The sequence below is a fragment of the Pelecanus crispus genome, chromosome 10, assembly GCF_030463565.1.
Source record: "Pelecanus crispus isolate bPelCri1 chromosome 10, bPelCri1.pri, whole genome shotgun sequence".
In the NCBI taxonomy this organism is placed as follows: Eukaryota; Metazoa; Chordata; class Aves; order Pelecaniformes; family Pelecanidae; genus Pelecanus; species Pelecanus crispus.
This window is the reverse complement of record NC_134652.1, coordinates 37702522-37720625: the sequence shown is the minus strand read 5'-3', so window position 1 is coordinate 37720625 and position 18104 is coordinate 37702522. Positions and strand designations below refer to the sequence as shown.

At 51.9% G+C, this 18104-nt stretch overlaps 1 protein-coding gene across 1 annotated transcript in view; it reads right to left on the bottom strand.

Moving 5' to 3' along the window:
* COL13A1 (collagen type XIII alpha 1 chain) overlaps nucleotides 1-17901 on the bottom strand; it is a 97319-nt gene extending 79418 nt beyond the window's left edge. The window contains exons 1-2 of the mRNA XM_075717969.1: nucleotides 17599-17901; nucleotides 9922-9991 (exon numbers count right to left, since the gene is read on the bottom strand). Of these exons, the coding sequence (XP_075574084.1) occupies nucleotides 9922-9991; nucleotides 17599-17901 (373 nt within the window). The remainder of the gene's footprint in view (nucleotides 1-9921; nucleotides 9992-17598) is intronic.
* Between the last annotated feature and the right edge of the window lie 203 nt (nucleotides 17902-18104).

Sequence of the window (18104 nt, the reverse complement as noted above, 5' to 3'; positions counted from 1 at the left end):
GGGTACATCACTCCCTGGTGAGCACAGGGCTGGGACATGGCTTCTTTGCTGTGGCCAGGGCTGTGCCACAGACCCATAAGCTCTGTGGGGTGCTTTTGGGGTTTCAACTCCTCTTTCATATGCATTGCACTTGTATGTAGTAAGGCTTAAGGGAAAGTTAATCTATAGGCAATGGCTGCCTTTCTGGGAGACAAACTACTCCTTCTTTGCTGCCAAAATCCCTCTAATAAGGAGCTAATATTTAAAAACTAAATAAAAAAGGAAAAAAAAAAAAAAATCCCAGCCCATTGTGTGCTTCAGCTCCGTTAGGGAAGAAGCCAACACATAACTCCCAGCAGCTGCCGTCGCCTCCAGCAACGTCTCCTCCCTTGGACGGCAGCAGCTAATGATAGAGGAGGACAAGCAAAGAGCAGCCACTGGGATCTGGCCGTGTCCACCCAGCACCACATCCCAGTACCAGGTTTGGCCTCAGGAAGACCCCTTCCCAAAGGCAAAGCACGGCCCGTGGCCCCACGGTCCTCTACCTGCTGCTGGTTGAGCCGCACAGCGAGGGGAGCCTGGTGCGGATGGGATTGCTGGGTGGTCCCCAGCGTAGCGCACACGCTGCCCGGAGCAATACCGAATCATAATAAACAAGTCCCTCGCACAAAGCTCTGTCAGTTCAGATTCCAGTTCGGCTGATATAATCTTCATCTTCTCTTTGAAAGAAAGGCAAAAAAGAAAAGCAAAAAGGAAAAAAACAGACATCCTAAGGGAGAGGAGTGAGGCAAGCGATGGATTGATACTGCCCGTGTGTGTCTCAGCCCCCCAGCGTGGGGAAAATGTGCTGTTAATCAGCTGCCCCCCTGGGGAATACGCTGATTTAATTACCTCCTGCTTGCACAGTCCGGCTGCGATGCTGCTCGCCCAAGACATCACATGAGGAAGAAACAGACACCGAGCCTCAGCAGCCAGGTTGGAACAGGATGGGCGAGCAGAGCAGGAATCGCCCCGGTCCTGGTTTGGGAACCAAGGGGGTGAATTGGTCCGGAGGGGCTGTGCGAGCGGGCTGCCTCCCAGACCCATATGTGCAAGAGGTAGATAGCATCAAAGGGCACGTCACCAGAGCCACGGGCGCTGCAGAGGGGATGGACGCATCGAGGAGTTGCCTTTCCCCTATCCGAAACCCAACCTTATTTGGGGGCAAACGCAGCAAAGACATGCAATGGGCAGCAAGGGGGTTTCCAGATAGGAAAGGGGAGACATAGCCAGATGAAATGAAGGGGAGATGCCCGGTTAGCAGGCGTCACGCCACAGCCCCCTCCCCTCCCCGGCTGCGCGGCACAGACCCCACACGTGAGCACGTCTCTCCAACCCTCCGACGGTCACGCCGCTGGCATTTTGCAACGTTAATCTGGGACGCGTCAGAGCATCGCTCCAATGCAGGCAAAATATTTTCCAGGGCTTACGTTTCACAATGCCTATGAATGTCAAAGAGGGAGCGCGCGGAGGGGTAGAGACCGGGTCCGGCTCCTGGAAGGGGAGAGCTGCGCCAAGCGCATCCGCCCTCAAAGCGACTCGCTGGACGGTCGCTCTGAAGGGGCTTCAGCACGGGACGTGGGGTTTCTGCTCTCCCACCTGGGGGACAGCTGGGACGTTTAATAATTAATGGCCGTACGCTCGCCTGCGAAGGCCGGCGCGAAAAGCGTCGCTGCGTCTTTAACGGCTGCCAGCGATGGGAAACTCATCGGAGCGTGTGTTCGGAGGGGAAGAAGGTTAAGATGATTAACTGGTGCTAACAAGTTTAGGATGTGGAAGAAGTATTTTCTTGGACGTCCATCAAAGAGCGGATTGAATGTTCGCCGGCGGGGGGGGGGGGGCGGGCAGGAGGTATGTGTTTCGCAGATGAGGTTTCTGCCTCCCAAAGCCCGCCCAGCCCCGCATGATGCAACCTCTCCCTTTTAAACGCTGCCTCTCCCCCTGTACCATCCGCCGTACCTGTGGCCCCAACCTGGCACGGGGGGCTGAAAGGCAATCCGGGGGAAGGAAAGCCGCCCCTCCGCTCTTCCTGTTGATCCGCGCCCTGGGACACCCTTTGGGCGCTGGCAGATCAGCCAGCGAAGGCGCGGGGCGAAGGCGCGGGCGGATGCCCGGAAGAGCCAAGAGGGAATCAGGTATCACCACACCGAAACCCAACGCCCCAGAAAAGAGGGCTCCTCCTGGACCGCCGCAGCCCCGCTGCAAAACCCCGATGCAAAACCATCCCCGTTGCCCTCGAGCGCGCAGCAGCAGCTAACATTAGCGCTGGAGCAAAGTCCCCTCGCAAAGCAGCCTCGGAGCGAGCCGCTTGGCACCTGCAACATCTCCCTTGGCCCATCCTGGGTATTTTTGGTGCTCTTCGCCGGCTGGCGGGCGCCCACGCTTTGCGCAAGGGGCTTGGACGCTGCCGGGCGCCGTGCCCCGCCATGGAGCCTGGCGGCCGGTGCGACTCGCCCTCATTCCTCCGGCCGCCGCAAAGCTGCCAAGATGGGCAGCACACACGAGACCCACGTCGCGGGGCCCGGACGTGCGTCAGCGGCTGACGCAAACCAGCCCCGGCCATGTGCACACAGCCCAGGCCTGGGAAAAATCCTCCACCCCGGTAGCACGCTCACGCTGAATCAAAGCCGTCGCCGTACAGTAGCAGCGCAATGTGCTCTTCGGGTTTCCCCAGCCAGCTGGGATGTTTTTGCCTTGCTTTGTCAAGGCGCTGATTTATGCCCATATGTACCATATACGTTGTAAGCACAGGCACGCAATGGTGTAAACACTTCTACCAAACATCTGTACGCAAACCCGTCAAATATGCAGAAGCTCCCTGCCGCAGCCCTCAACATGCGTCCCGGCTGCCCTGCAGGCAACCTGTCGGGCCCCGTTCTGCGCGCGGGGTGCCATACGCCGCTGGACCTGTTATTCGGATGCGGCCGGGCAGGGACAGTAAAAGTCACGGCGCGACCATTACCTGATAGAACTCGGCACAGCCACAATGCTTTTCTCCTGCATCAATCTGTGCTTCAGGCTGGAGCCCGCCACGGCGGATATCTGCTCCTGCGCAGTGCTGCGCATCCATTCCTCCCTCCAAAATCTCCGTCTTTCCCGTGCATTTAATCCTCGACGTCTTTCTCTGCACCATGCCCTTGTCTAGGGAAGAGGCTGGTTTATCCCTGGTTTTGGATGGAGGATGGCTGTACCGAGCAGCCAAGGCTTATCCAGGGCTGGGATATAATATTTGGGATATAAATACAAGCACCGTTAAAGTTAATGCTAGTGCCACCAGGACTTGAGCACACCTGGGAGCAAACGTTCACCTGTTTGCATCTCTGGGGAGAGCTCAGCCTCCAGAGGAAGAGACCTGCAGCAATTCTGTGTGTTTGCAGGAATCTCCTTCCACCTTCCAGCCAGTTTAAAATAAAAAAGCTTAAAATAAAAAAGTTTAAAATAAGAAAGCAAATAAAAGGACGACGAGAGGAGCCTTGGGGCATCCAGGAGACAGGCCTGAACATGGCAAGAGAGAATTATACAAACAAGCAGATGGGTGTAAATAAACAGGCCACCCTCTTGCAGAGCACTTGTGCCCATCATCCTGCCTCGGCGCCTTCCCTTTTTAATGCATTGACTGTTTCTAACTATATTTTGGACAAAGAGGGAAAGGCAGAGGTTTTTGCCTTCCTAACTCCATCAGCATGGTAGCCCCATAAGGATGCGCTACCCCCTCCAGCCATTTTGCAGCCTGGGCAGCGCTCGCAGCTGTATTAACAACTTACACGAGCCCTCCTAGCCTGCACCACGGCAACGACAGCAGGTTCGGTAAAACCAATTAAATACTCCTTAATAACGTCGGTTGAAATCCCAAACACAGACTAAGTCGGATGAGTTGATGCTTAGAGGGACGAGGAGCATCCTTGCTCCTTCAGGCACGGACGTGGCAACCTCCAGGTGACAAAAGCCACGGCGGGGACGGCTCCTCGAGCCGCTCTGGGCAGTTGTGCAAGAGCACAGCTGCCTACGTGTTCGGAGAAAGAGAGTTACGCGACCAAACAAACTGTTTGTTTGGGGTTTTTTTTTTTTTTTTCCTGAATTGTTCATCCCCATCTATTCATAACTGCTCGCAGAATCCGTGGAATTCATTGTGTGGTTTTGCATCTTCAAAACAAATGAAACAACAGTATGTCTAAACCAAACAAACTCCAACCCAAAATACAGCCAGCAGGCCAGGGCGCATGAGCAACCTTCGAGGCTGAAGTGTGTGTATACTCTGGAGGGCCCAAAAAATGTGGATGGGGGGAATATATTTAAATTTCAGAGAATAATAGAATTCCCAGAGAGATTTCTTATAAAGAAGGGGGGGGGGGGGGGGGGGGAAGAGAAGTATTTCAGCAATGATTATGCTGCAGTTTTTCTTCCAGATGTGCTGTGCCGTGGGGATGCCGTGCCAGCGAATCGCATTTTCTGACACGGCAACGTGCTGCTCTGGCTGCGGTGCTGCCGGGTGCCCGTCCGCAGCAGCGCAGCCACGGCTCCCTCCAGAGCTCAGCTCTCCGGCCAGCCCGGCTGCGAGGGCTTTGCCAGTGCATTCAAGGGAAAAAGGCAATTCAGACAGTTCAAAGCTTTTAGCAAGGAGCGGCTGCTCGAGACGGAAGTCCTTTTTTTCTGATATTTTTGGTGAGAGGTGGTCAAAAAGCTGCGTTTAGACACTTTTAAAGCAGAAAACACCTTTCACATAGTCAGCATGGAAAACCAGGCTGACATCATCTGGAAAAGGGGTCAAACACCAAACCGTAGCATTTCAGCTACTTCAATGCACCCCCTGACAAGAGGGCCACGGGGACAGGCATTTCATTGCACACTCCCACCTCACGTTCCTCGTGGCTCTGAGCCAGGGCCACCGACACGGCTCGTGGCTGCCGGCATTTAAATAGCCAGGGCGACCTTTCCACACCCTCGCCCCACGCCAGGGATCCCAAACACCTTCTCCGCCTCTCGGGGCTTACCAGTGTGTTCAGGCTTTTAATCTCACAGGAGCCCTCAGATCTGTCCAAGCATCCCCAGCAAGCTGAGAAAGGATCATGTTAAAAATGACAGCAAGAAAACATAAAAAGCCACGAAAACAACCTGGTAAGAGGTGGAGCACCCTGGCCAGGGTGCGGGGGGGTGGAGCAGGCAGGACTCAGGCATTGACCCCCTTTTTGGCTCACCTCCCCCGAGGTTTTTGGGGAGGAGAAAAGAATCCTAAGGGAGAAACGGATGCATGCACTTGGATGCAATATCCTGCCCGGGTGCTGCGGGGCTGGGGCTCAGCCCGCGCTGCCCAGGGGTCTGCCCCTGCTGCAGCCATCCCCACCACCCCCTCGGCCGCCAGCCCGGGTCCTGCCCTTCCCGATGTTTCCTTCCTCTGCCGGCTGCCTGCGGGGCCAGGCAGGGGTCGGGACGTGGGAAATCCTGCTGCCTCCTGCCAGCTGGCCCTGCCGGCTCTGGGTGACACCTCCTGGGTGGGAGCCAAAGCCCCGTTGCAGCCCCGCGCCGTTTCTTGCTGGCCTCCTCCGGCAGCTGCCGCTGCGCCAAGGGGTCCAGCCGGCACGGGAGGGGTGCACCCAAGGGGTGAGAAGAGGGCAAGCAGGATGCCTGGGCCGGGGATGCACACCATGTGGTCCGCAGCCCCAGGGCACAGCTAGGACCACCGCTGCACCTTTGCTCTCACGGGCCACCCTGCAAGAAGGGAAACAGCAGCAACATTTTTCGTTTGCGGCAGCTCCTGCTGGTGTTTCTGTAAGGTCAATCGGAGCCGAAGAGAGCGGCCAAGTCGCTTTCCCTACCCCCTGGGCTGGGGCAGATAGGGGACGTGGGTGAGGTTTTGTACGAGAAGAAATGCCCAGGGGACATTCCCTTGCAAAGCTCCAAAGGCATTCCCAAGAGGACCCCAGTTCCTGGCCAATGCCAAAATCCTTGCAGCTGCCCCACACCAGCCTCCAAGCCCCTGTAAGAGCAGAAGGCACGTTGGTTTGTGGCAGGGTTGTGCACCCTCCCACTGACCGCCAGTCCCGGTCCCCGGGAGGCCACGAGGCCGGAGCTGCCTCCTCCCGCAGCCCAGCTCCCTCCTCTGCCACAGGGAGGGATGGAAAAGCCATTCAGCATCCCTCCGAGCCACTTCCCTGCTTGCATGACTGACCGCCTCCAGCGCTGTGGGCTCCCAACCTGCCCAAGGAGAAACCGGACCAAAACAAGCATTGTGGGGGCAGAGGGAAAGGAGCCAGCCTTTTTTTTTTTTTTTTTTTTTTTTTTTAAGGGATATTGAAGACTGGAGCAGAGAGCCAGCAGAATGAAAAACAGCCACGTGGGGACTGTGAAAATAGGAGCTGAAGAGAGGAAGATGGGAAAGGTCTAATAAAGAGAGTCACAGTATATAAAATACACAAGCGCCCACCTCCACCAGGAAGGCGGTGGGAGGGGGTTTTGGTGGTAATCCCTGGCTGTTTGAGACTGTCCAGGCAGACAGTGTCTGGATCTGCCTGGATTAGACCAGGAAAGCTTAGGTTTTCACCCTGTCAACCTGAAACACAATGCTTTTCCCTCACAGCATTTTGTTGTTATGTGGCAGAAATCAAGGGAGGTCAGCTGGCCGTGAGAGGATCCTCCAGCCCCAAGTAGCTCTCCCGAGCTCTCAGCCACATCCAGATCCCATATGGAAAAGAAACATTTCCCTCATCTGAGCAAAAGTCACAGGGGGAGAGACTCGCACCTAGAAATCAGACCCACGGTCCCACCAGCATCTGCTCAACCCCAGAAGAACTCCGCAAATCTCGTCCTAGCACGCAACAACCTCGGATCAAAACCTGTGCTGAGCTCCCTGTCCACACTTGGCCCCAGCGTGGCGCAGGGTCTGGGGGTGGTGAATAGCTGGGTACAGTCATTGCTGCCACTGAGGCTTCGGGGCCCTTTCCCAACGTGTATGAAGTTGTCCCAGATCAGTCCAGCAGACAGTGGGGACAGAAGCAATGACACGGGTTGTCTATCAGATGAAGGGAACCGAGTCATTAATTACCCAGGAAGGTTGTGCTAACTTTAAGGGTTGTGTCCTCCCCACTGAGACACCGCTGGAGAAGCCCGTTGCGACCTCTGAGCTCAAAAAACACAATGCCAAGAAGCAACATCTCGCTCACAGGTAGTCACACCCAGCCCAAGTGATCTGAAGTAGCAGCTTCCCAGCCGGAGGAAACTTATATTTCCTTATCGTTTGCTATAAATACAGCTGCGCTGTTTTCCTGACCATGTTATTCCTACAGTCTTTGTCACACGCGCTCAGAGAGCCTCAGCACAGTCACACACTTCACAGTCGTCTTACTCCCTTATTCCCAGCTTTTCCAAACCATCCACGTTCACAATCCCCTGTGTCCTGAAGCTCTTCTATGGCAATGGGTGACCCTGCCTGGGACCTCCACATCCGTACTGAACAGGTCAGCAACTCATCTTCCTTTTCCCCTTCTTTGCCATGCAGGGGCCTGGCTCACAGATAGGGATGAACTCAAATGTCGCTTCTGATAAACATTTATTTTTGGTGAGGAACATGATGTGTTTATACACAGTGGAATGGGCCAGTCAGAAGCAACGGGCATGTGCCAAGTCTTGCAACATCTTGACGCTTCTTGGTGCTTCTGAATACCTTGGTGTCCCGCAAGGGTCACATTGTCTGGTCCTTAGGGCATTTTAAACACAAGGGAAAAAACGCATTGGGGAAAAGGATTCCCAAGGTCTCAGGCTGGAAGAGAGACCGTGTTGAAACAGCACCGCAGTGCTTTCAGGTGGCCTGCATTGCATCAGCCTGGAGACCAAAGGAAAACACCCCAGAGCAAAGGGTCTGAGACGAGACAATGGCTGGCTGAAGGTGCCTTCATTTCTGCACTGCCCAAAGCCAATCAAGACTTCACCTGCCACGTCATCAGCTTTGGACCATAGTTTCATTTCCCTCAACGGATTAGCTAGCAGGGTGGGGGAAATTTTTTACAAATAGTTTCTGTGTCCATAAGGATATTTGATGAAGACAAGCAAGTTTGACAAGTAAAAAGGAAGCCTGAACCTTTACGAGACATTTATTATTACTGTTCTCTTGAATCAAAGCTGTCTTTCAGAAATCCTGTGAGCTTAATGGAATGAGCCGGCACCTAAGCATTATGAGAAATTCAGCACCGATTGCTGCTGTGGCTTCACAAGGGATGTGGGTATCCGTAACCAAGTATTATGATCTTGATGCTGAAATACTTGGGCAATTCATCTATCACGCACATGGTGTAGGGGATCACGTTCAGATGGCCTCAAAAATCAGTGCATCTCTTTTTTCTCTGCTCTGCATTCAAGTTCTAAGTTTCCTTCTCCAAGCTGGCTCAGAAACACCAGGAGGATATTCATTCCTGTGGTTTTATGGCATTTATATGTCAAGTCTAGGCAGGAACTTGAAAACGGAGTAGTGCTATGATTTGTGTTCCCATTGAAGGGAAAAGGTTGAAATGTAAAAACAGTTGAACTCAGTTTTGATTGGATCATTGGAGAAGGGATACTAGAAGACATTTCATTTGTATTGTCTTTTACATTTAAACCAAAATAGTTCCTGTCGTTTCTTTCTGGGACTAAAGAAAGTCCAACAGTCCTGATCTGGACTAGTGAAATCAGGCATTTTCCAATGTTCTGCAAGTCTGGATCATGGATTTTAGTTATTTTCCAGCACAAACCTGTATAACTTTACCTCTTGCTTTTACAAGCTGCTACGTTACAAATCCATTTTAGTCTGACAAGAGACTGTACCTCCTATGTCTGTACACATGTCTACAGTGATTATGAGACAACATTACCTACAGCAAAGACAGACCCCTTCATCATTTCATCCACCACGCTTAAATACACTTTGATATGTGTACCACCAGGCACTGTGAAAGACCACACATCGGGCACCAAAGAGAACCAAGGAGAAACCACAGAAAATGAAAATGCCATTTGCAGATGCTCATCCAGTCACAACTTTCCCGGCCTCTTTCTTTTCAAGATGAGCTTCAGCTACTCAGTTTGGATATACACATTCAAACTCTCCCAAAACTTCATCGACTTTGGATGTGAGTGGTAGCTGACACTTCTCTATTTTTTTCTACACAGTCAAATGCATCGAAAGACAATGAGGAAGGCTGCATGATTCATAGTAATGGAACGAAATGCCATTCACAAATGTTTTTTCCATAGCAATTTGTCTCTTATTGTATTGAAACCACTTCAGAAGATATGTCTCAAAGAGCCTTTTGATATTAGCATGATTAAAAACATAACGCAATTAAGCAATCCCATAATATTTCTGTATGTTATATGGGTGGGACCTTGAGTGACCACTTCATTCAACCCCCAATAAGTGGCCGCTTCTAACAGAAGGCTGTTATTCCACAAGATGCCTCAGATAGTTGTATAACACCAAGGAATTAAAATCTTCTTACCCCAGAGGCATTTTGGCTCACCAAAATTTAGCTGTCCAGCTTTGGTGTTGGGTTTAGCCTACATGTCTCAAACCTTCTCAAATCAGCCAAGAAAGACGTACCTCCCAAGAGCCATTCTGCCCACTTCAAAATTGATGTCTAAAATTAACGGGAACATTCGCCCTCTAGACGTATCTTTCTCTCTTTATTGACTATCTAGGTGCCTACCTAGATGTCTATCACTTTTCCTGCTGTTTTTGTCACATGCAGAATCAGTACTTACACTCGTACCCAACTTGTTACACATATCTCCATATTGCTTTCCTATACCTCAAGCACACTGTAACGCAAGTATGCATAACTTTGCATTCATATACTACACGGCATTAAAAAAAGCTTGCAATAAGGTGTAGACAAAAAAGGCCCTTCCAAAGTGCTAGCCATCCCAGGTACCTACCTGCTGGGCAGTTGCAACGCTGCTGTGTGTCTCGAACTTCTCGATGTCTTGGCAAGTGAAACTTCAATTTCTGTCAAGGGACGAAAAAGAGCAAAAGGATTCATTAGTACCGTTGAAACCAAAGCCTCAAATTCTTGGAAAAGAGGGACTGGGGGATGCTGCCCAAGTAGAGATGGGAGAGACAGAGCAGAACGGTTTGGGAATGAGGAAAGGCATTAAAGTTCATAGTCTTTAGCTAGAAATGTGGGGTTTGATTGGAAGCAGTCTGAGAGAGTTTCGTAATAGCCTCCAAATACAGTCCTCCTGACAGGCATTACAAAATCAAGAGCCAGCAGTGGCAAATAGAGAGGTGACCGTGTCCTCATGAGAAAGGCACGTTTCTCAGAAGACCCACTCAAGCAGATGAAAAATGGAGATCTGAAGCAGGTGCTCTTCCCCCCTGCAGCAGAATCCTTATGCTCACAGAGACACCTGGATGGACAGAAGGGTCCCACTAAAGAATTGCAGCTGAAGGTGGCCAAAAAGAGCAATGGCATTTCCCAAAACCTTCAGAGGCTGTGAAGCTTAATTTTTCTCCAAGTGCAGAACAAGACAAAACCCATCAAGAGCTTCCACAAGGTAGAATCATGTCAAAATATTCATTTCCAATGAGTTTGGATTTCTAATGCTGCTAGCATGTCAGTCTCTGTCCCCATCTGTGTACCTCTTAAAGGGGCGATAAGAGTCCACCTGAGGCCACCACATCTTCCCTCACTGGAAACGTCATTAAAATTGACCCATGTCCTGAGCAAAATGCACTTTAGGGACAGCATCCACACCACCCCTCATAGACATTATTAAAATAACTGTGAATTAGTGAAGAAAATGCAAATCAATCCAAATAAGTTATTCATTAATGCCTGTGAACCACACTTGGTTAATGATTTGAGATGATTTGAGAAAACTGAGCTGCTGGGGTGCCTGTACTAAGGAGTCACTCCCTTTTCTAACCCTCAAGCCCAACTGTTCATCCCAGTTGCATCTTCCTATTGTCCAACCTACTTCAAAACCAGGGCCACCATTTCAAAAGAAATAGCCTTATGTTGGGCTCAACAGAAGCCCATGCCCATGATCATATAGAAATTACTTGATTTTCACAAATAAGCAAGCACCTTCCTGCAAGAAGGCATCAGTTTGGGGAAAATTTCTTTTAGAGGGGAAAAAAAAAATGAAGCAACACGTTTCTGCCTGAGATGAGGGAAGACAGAACTGGCTGGAACACTTCCATTTTTCACTTTAAAAGGACTGGCTTCCTTATTGCAAGTCAAAAGCGGTAAGGGTTGTTGTGACTGACTAGAAATTGAATATTTTCAGACTTTTTTTTTTTTTTTTTGCATGGTAGACTGAAATGTTTTGATAGTGAATTGATTTGATATCAGGGTGAGGAGAGGGTTTCACATGAGGAGAATTGCCAGTTCCCATACAGCATTTTATCTGTGTTTACCATCTCCGTTTAAAAGCACAGATATGTGAATCTTTGCATTTGGGCACGTTTCCATCTAGCTGCCACCCCCAGATGGCATGGTTCTGCTCCGCAGCGCTGCCTGGCTTCGAACGCTTTGTGCTAATGGTCAAACATGGGCACAAATAGGACAGCAGAGCCTTTATTTGGATACTCGCACTGGTATGTAGACATACGCATTCCCGTTTCCATCTACGCATGTGCCAACCAAAATGTCTGAACACGAGACTGGGTAGGGTAGGGTTCCCATGTTGGGGAATGGGGCTTAGCACAGGGAGAGGGTGATGGTTCACACAGGCAGGAGCAGAAAGTCATTTCCTAACCAGCAAGGGTCCAACACGCTGCAGCAGAGCCCTTTATAGGACAGATATCTGCAAGGAAACATGCAACAGATCCCTGCCCCAACAAGTGCAGGGGCACCCCGGGAGCCAAGGGGGAACAGCCGTGGGGGAAGGCAGAGTTCAGCTTTGCTGCAAGAAGCCTTGGCTGGGTTGCTCTGCCCAAGCACAAGCTGAGGAGCAGCATAGCTGAATTTACCAAGGGAAGCTATGACCCAGCAAGATTTGAGCATGACCGGGAGAGGAACAGGAGAAATAGCATTTGCCCACAACTTTATCTGCAGGATCAGGGTAGTGCAAACACCTGGGACAACTGAAATAACCTTCTCAAGGATGGGGACCCCTCGGGAGGGAGGTGCTGGTACTGTTGGGCAGGGCTGGGAGCACAGCCCCGAGCACCAGGACCATCCAGCCATAGAGCACTTGCTGGCATTGGGCATTTTCCCCATCCCTGGCCATCACGGTGCCTCCCTGAAGCCCAGGAGGTCTGCACATCCCTGGGGAGGGCAAAGGGCAGTGGTGCCGTGGGATTGCTCCCCTTCAGTGGGAAGCAAAACCTACCAGGAATTTAGGAGCGCCTGGAGTTCAGTTTCCTGCACAGTCTATTAAACAAACATTGACTGCAACAGAAAAGATCCTTGGCTTCTAGACACCTCAGTTCAACTTTGGGTTGAGATGGTGAAACGAAATGAATTCGCAGCCTTTTCTGGTTCCCTCATTACCACTGTGCAAAATACCTCCTGGTCCAACACAAGAAGCTAACTTTGTTCAGGAGAGCAAAAAGAAAGGGCTTTCCTCTAAAACTGGCCTTTCCAAGAGAAAACTTCCATTCCCAGGCAACAGAAACCCATTCAATTTTAGGGCAAGGCTGACTTCTGTGAGCAAAAAAAAATAAAAGAACGTGGTCTCTGGGAATCTAGTATTTGCGATCTCCTTTCTGGGACCTGGGGTTTGCTTTTTCACCTGGGGAACACCTAGAGCGTGAAACATCAGAACAGCAAATGGCTGCCTCTTGCCTTGGCAGAAATGCTGAAAACACTTCTTCCAGCGAGGAGTCGGCTTGTCAGCATAGCCTGCTTGCTCTTGCCTGTCATGTTTTCCAGTGACATAACGGCTGCACCTTCCCCCTATACATACGAAAGCGGCTGAAAAAGCCTTTGCCGGCACTGGGGCCACAGCTGACCGGCTCCCACGCGGGGAACGTGCACCTCTGTGTGTTTAGGGAGCCACCACGCATCCCTGAGTGTGGAGGAAAGGGGAGAACCCTCTGTCTGCAAGAGGGCAAGGGCAGGAGGGTCGGGCTGAAATGCGTGCTGGAAACGGGCAATAAAGCTAGGCTGGGCTTTTCCCGCGGGTTTTGTTCACTCGCCACACGCGTGACGGGACAGGGCTGGCTCGAGTGGACAGAGCAGTGAAAGCAAGACCTCTTCTGACATTGAAGGACCATGGCTGTGGCCTCCTAAACCTTGCAAGTGCCTGTATTTTGGACGGACACTTGAGATTAGGTGAAAGAGAGGGCACTTCTTCAAAGGGGGCAGATTAATAGCTCTTTAGCAGACCTAGTTGTTTGCAGTTGCCTGGGGAGGTGAAATCATTTCCCACCACTATCTCCAACAGCTTAAAGAAACATGTCTCAAATAGATAATCTATTACAACCATCAGGAGGATTTTAAGGGCCAGTGGTTTTGTTAACTCTCATTGTTTTATCTCCAATTTAACTGTTTTTTCTTAAAGGCCCAGCTCCTGGAATCGCAGGACCATGTGGCACAGAGCAAAAGCAAGCAGCAAGCCCTCCTAGATGGAGCAAAAAGCTTGGAAATAACACCATCTAGGTTCAAGGATTGCAGGCAGCTGGAAGGAAACAGGACTTAGCTACCAGAGGAATTGGAAGAAAAAAAAAAAATAGATCTCATCATTTTGGGGTGGAAAACACTAAGCTCAAGAGCAAGGCAGGGGATGCTTAGAGCATCTTGCTGACCCTGGGAAGCAGAATTGAGCAGTGTGCTTCGAGACATTGAAGCAAAAGGAGGGAAAAAAAAAAAAAATCTTTAAATTGGGAGGGAAAGGGCATTTTTAAGTGGCTCCCTCTGCTTGCATAGGTAAGAAGAGGGAAATGAGCCTGTTGGGAAGGCAGTGAGGATCAATGCTCCCTCCCCATCCGTGGCGCAGCCCCTGAAGCTCCTTCAGCATCGCTAAAGACACAGCAAATACCTTCAACACAACTCCCGGAGAGGCTGAGCGCACTCACAGTGCGGAGGGGCAGCTGATCTTCCCCCAGGCTTTAGAGGGTAACACAACTGCGTTGTGTTACACACACACAATTCTATCTCTACAAGCACAGAAATTCTGGTTTGGGCTTGTTTTGGGTTTTTTTTTCCCTAGCAGCAGCACTGAATCCATCCTGCTCTCCACCCTGCCGAGCTTCTGGCAAGCAAAATAGTACCAAATGTTACCCAGCATGGGAAAGGACCTTGTTTTCTTCTTTGGAAAGCTTTGCCATTCCTGCAAATGCCAGCAGTGAGTTTATTTGTGCTCTCTGTATGAATTTTTGATGCCCCATAAATGCAGAGGAATTCCTACGCGGAGCTAAAGTTCTCCCTGAACTACCTGCTTCTGGCCCATTCCGCAGAGCTGTTTTTGTGGGAAAACTTAGTTTGTGTCTGGTAGAAAATTCCCTTCTGGTATTTGCTGACAGCAGGTAGAGGTTCACAGCATAGCGAGTGAAGCAGCACTGGTCGGGCTGCTTCTGGGAATGCATCTGCCACCCTCTCTTTGCTCATCCTGAACTGAGGCGGAAACACGGCCACAGCCAGCTGCGGGTGCTCCAAAACTGGGCTCCAAGACCGGGAAAACATCCCCACCAGCTGGCTTAAAAATAACATTTTAAACAAACCAACCCAGCTCCTCTCCCTGCCAGTTTGCTTTATTTTTGCTTGTCTGGAAGGACACCTGACAGGACCTTTGGCATTTTGCACTTTTCAGGGCAATCGGTATGGTGTCCCCATGGCTGCTCGCAGACCCCTGGGGACCTCCACCCACACCTGGGCACAAAGATGGCCCAGTCTGGAGGGCACCACACACTCCAGCACAGAGCGGTACGGATTTTGAGCATAACCTCAGCTAGCTCCTCAATCAGCCCTCGCAGACTTTGCTTCTTCACATCCCTCCAGCTGACCTTCCGGAGCTAGAAATGTGCTTTTGTGCCCATGGCTGCCCTCACCTCCCACCTCCCCACCCTGCTCAGACCAGCTCTTTCCAAAGCCGGGGTTTCTTTAAAGCTTTGTGATTTTATTTTGTGATGGATAACACTGAGCTGCCAGCTGTGAAACCCATTAAGGTCAAAACACCAGGAAACTCTGCAAGGATGTGGCAGTGAGAGGCAGCAAGGGTCTGAGCAGCGGGGAATGAATATCCCGCTTTCACGTCCATCACAAGAAGCCTGGCCACAGCCCCTCTCCCCTCAGTACTGCTCAGCACTGTCTCTTGCTTTCTTCATTTTTCTTCTCCCATCCTTTCCCTGCTCCCCTTTATCTTTCCTGTTTTTCCTCTGTACTTCTTGTCCCTCACCAGCCAGTCTGGGAGACCCATCCAACTTAGCCCCACTTCAGACCTCACAAAAAGGAGGACCGGGAGGATTTGTTTTTCTTTCCTAAGCAAAAGCCCCATATGCCACCCCACCATCTGTCCGCCAGCAGACCCCCACCCTGCACCTCGAGCCGCTTGGCCCACGCCAGCGCCTTTGGCTGAGGTGTGGAGGACTGAAGCAGCTGTTTTAGGAGCTTAACTGAAGCGGGCAGTGGAGTCAGGGAGGGTCTCCTCCCCGGGGGGCCCAGCCATCCTCCCCGCCATAGTCTGCAGACCTTCCCAGCTGTAAAGGGACAGGAGACCTGGACCAGGCATCCCTGCTCCTCCACAGGCTCCGGTGCCTTTCTCCAAGCTATTTTTGAAGCTGTAGCGTAGCGGGGAGCTGGTAACCCCGGTGGTACCCTGGAGCAAGCACTGGCCCCTCAAGCAGTGGTTCCTGTCCCACCGCTGCTCCCCGCACTGGCTGCGGGGGAGCTGGGGCCACCCCCAGGGACTCAGGAGGGGCTGCTCAGAAAACAGGGGTGCTGCCGGGCACACGGGCATCACGAGAGCCCCGTTTCCTTGCTAAGCCAGGCTATAAAAAGGCGGAAAGGTGCCGCAGCCAGCAGAGCCAGCGGGACACAGGGGGCCATCCGGCCCCGGGCACTGCTCCCGGGAGGCGTCCTGTGGCACGTCTCAAATCACTTGGTAGAGATAAACTGCGACTTCCCAGGAGACTCGTGCCAGCAGCAGTGAGGGGAACACTCCACATTATCCCCTGCCCAGTGACAGGGAAGGAGTCCCTGCGCAAGGGTGCAACCGCGGGGCACAGGTCCAGCCACTTGCAACACTTCTGCCTCCCAAAAAAGCTTTTCTCTGTGGGGTATTGCCCCACGGACCCTGTCTCTCCCCCTTATTCCTCATCCAAAGAGACCACTCAAAACCACATCCCTCAGCTCCTACAGTGTTTGCTAACTCGAGGTTCACAGCTTTTGGCTGCAAACCCCAGTCGATCCAGGGACTGTTCCCACAAGACCCGTAAACGGCAGCCGAGCCCGTCAGCTGTAGGTTTAAACTTCTTGCAGCAGACCTTCACTGCTCCGCTCCTAGAAAGCGTGGAGGGGTCTCCATGTCCCCCCCAGGTTCCAGGCAGCACTGCCCCGCGGCAGGTCCCAATAGCCATCACTCTGATCATCCCGTTCCTCACCTCATTTGGCAATAGCAGCACACAAGATTTTTTTCAGATGCAAACAATTTTGGGGCTAGCCCTGGGGATCTCTGCAGCCTGTCTCATGCAAAGGCTGGAGTAAACAGAGAAGTGGGTGGAAACAGCCCCAGCCCTGAATCTTAGCCCCGAGCCTCCCCCAGAGCTGTGGGAACAGGTCAGTGTGGACCTGCCTGGAGAGTTCGGAGACGTGAGCCACCATCTGCTCCTTGACATATGTCAAAAACACTTGAAAGCCCCAACAAGGCAAGAAATCCTGCAGCGTACCTGCCCTGCCCAGGGCAGAGGAGCCCGGACAGCCACCAGCAGCATCAGCACAGCAAAGTAAAAGGTGTCAGCAACAAAAATCTGCACTTTTGTGCCCTCTTTATTGACCTGCTGAAGCTCAGGCTTCTTCAGCAGCAGCTGTCCCCCATCCTCAGAGGAAGAGCCTGCTGGCTCCGGTGGAGTTTGGATGGGGCTCAGGCAGGCATAGCACAGCCATATGCTCAGCACTGATGTTCTGGCAGTACCAGAAACTATCCTGGCAGTGCCTGTGTGTCTCCTTTTCCTGAGCCAGGAGCCGCGGAAGGGGTCAGGGCTGGCACGGCGGCGAAGCCAGCCCGTCACGACATCGGTGTGTTTGCGGTTACCTCCTCCCGTAGCCACGCCGGCTGTGGCGTGCCTTGCCTGTACCTCTCCCGGGGTACACACTGAATTCTCAGGTTTAAACTCTAGCCCTAACTCTTTTGGCAGGCAATGCCACCAGTCACCAAACAGAGAGGGCTGGAGGCTCTTCCCTCCCTGACAGGACCAGGGATGAGGTTTCCCCCTTTGCAGAGTGCTGGGGCTCGGCCACAGCGCAGGCTGGGGCAGAGGGAAGCAAACGCCAGGCTGGTTTGAGAGGTGGGAGGGACCTGAAGGCATGGGAAGTTCAACCTAGCAGCATCACTTGTGCAGAAATACATTTTTAAGGGAGCGAAAAAACAGATAATGGGGCTATGCGAGCATGCACATGCCTAAATTCTATAGTACCGCGAACTACAAGTGTAAAATGAAAGGACACCGACCTCGTCAAGCAGTTGGTCAACTCTTCCCAAAATAGCTGTCTCCATTTGGTCTGCTGAGAGCCAGGCAGGGAGCTGTGTGGGTCTGTCTGCTTCCAAGTGGGACACCCGGGACTGCAGATCGGAGGTCCGAAAGTACAGGAGGAGGCTCAGCACCAGAGAAAGCAGGGAGACGCCGGGCAGCCCCGAGCCCAGCAGGAGAGGGAGGCGGCAGCATCTCTCCCCATCGCCGGTCCTGGGGGGAGCCACGCACCCCCTGTCAAAAGCTGCTTCGCCGACGCCTTTCCAGCTCTTCTCCTCCAACATTCCCTCCCTGTCCTGAGAAACAATAAATAAATAAATAGAATAAATAAAGCCTCACTCCTCCTCCGAGAGACACAATCCAGAAGGCATAGAAAAAGAGCGTCCAAGGGGATCCCAGCGCCAACAAATGACAAATGACAGCAATAATGACAAAAGTGGATGGGGGGGTGTCTTTAAAAAATAAAAACAAACCACACACACATAAA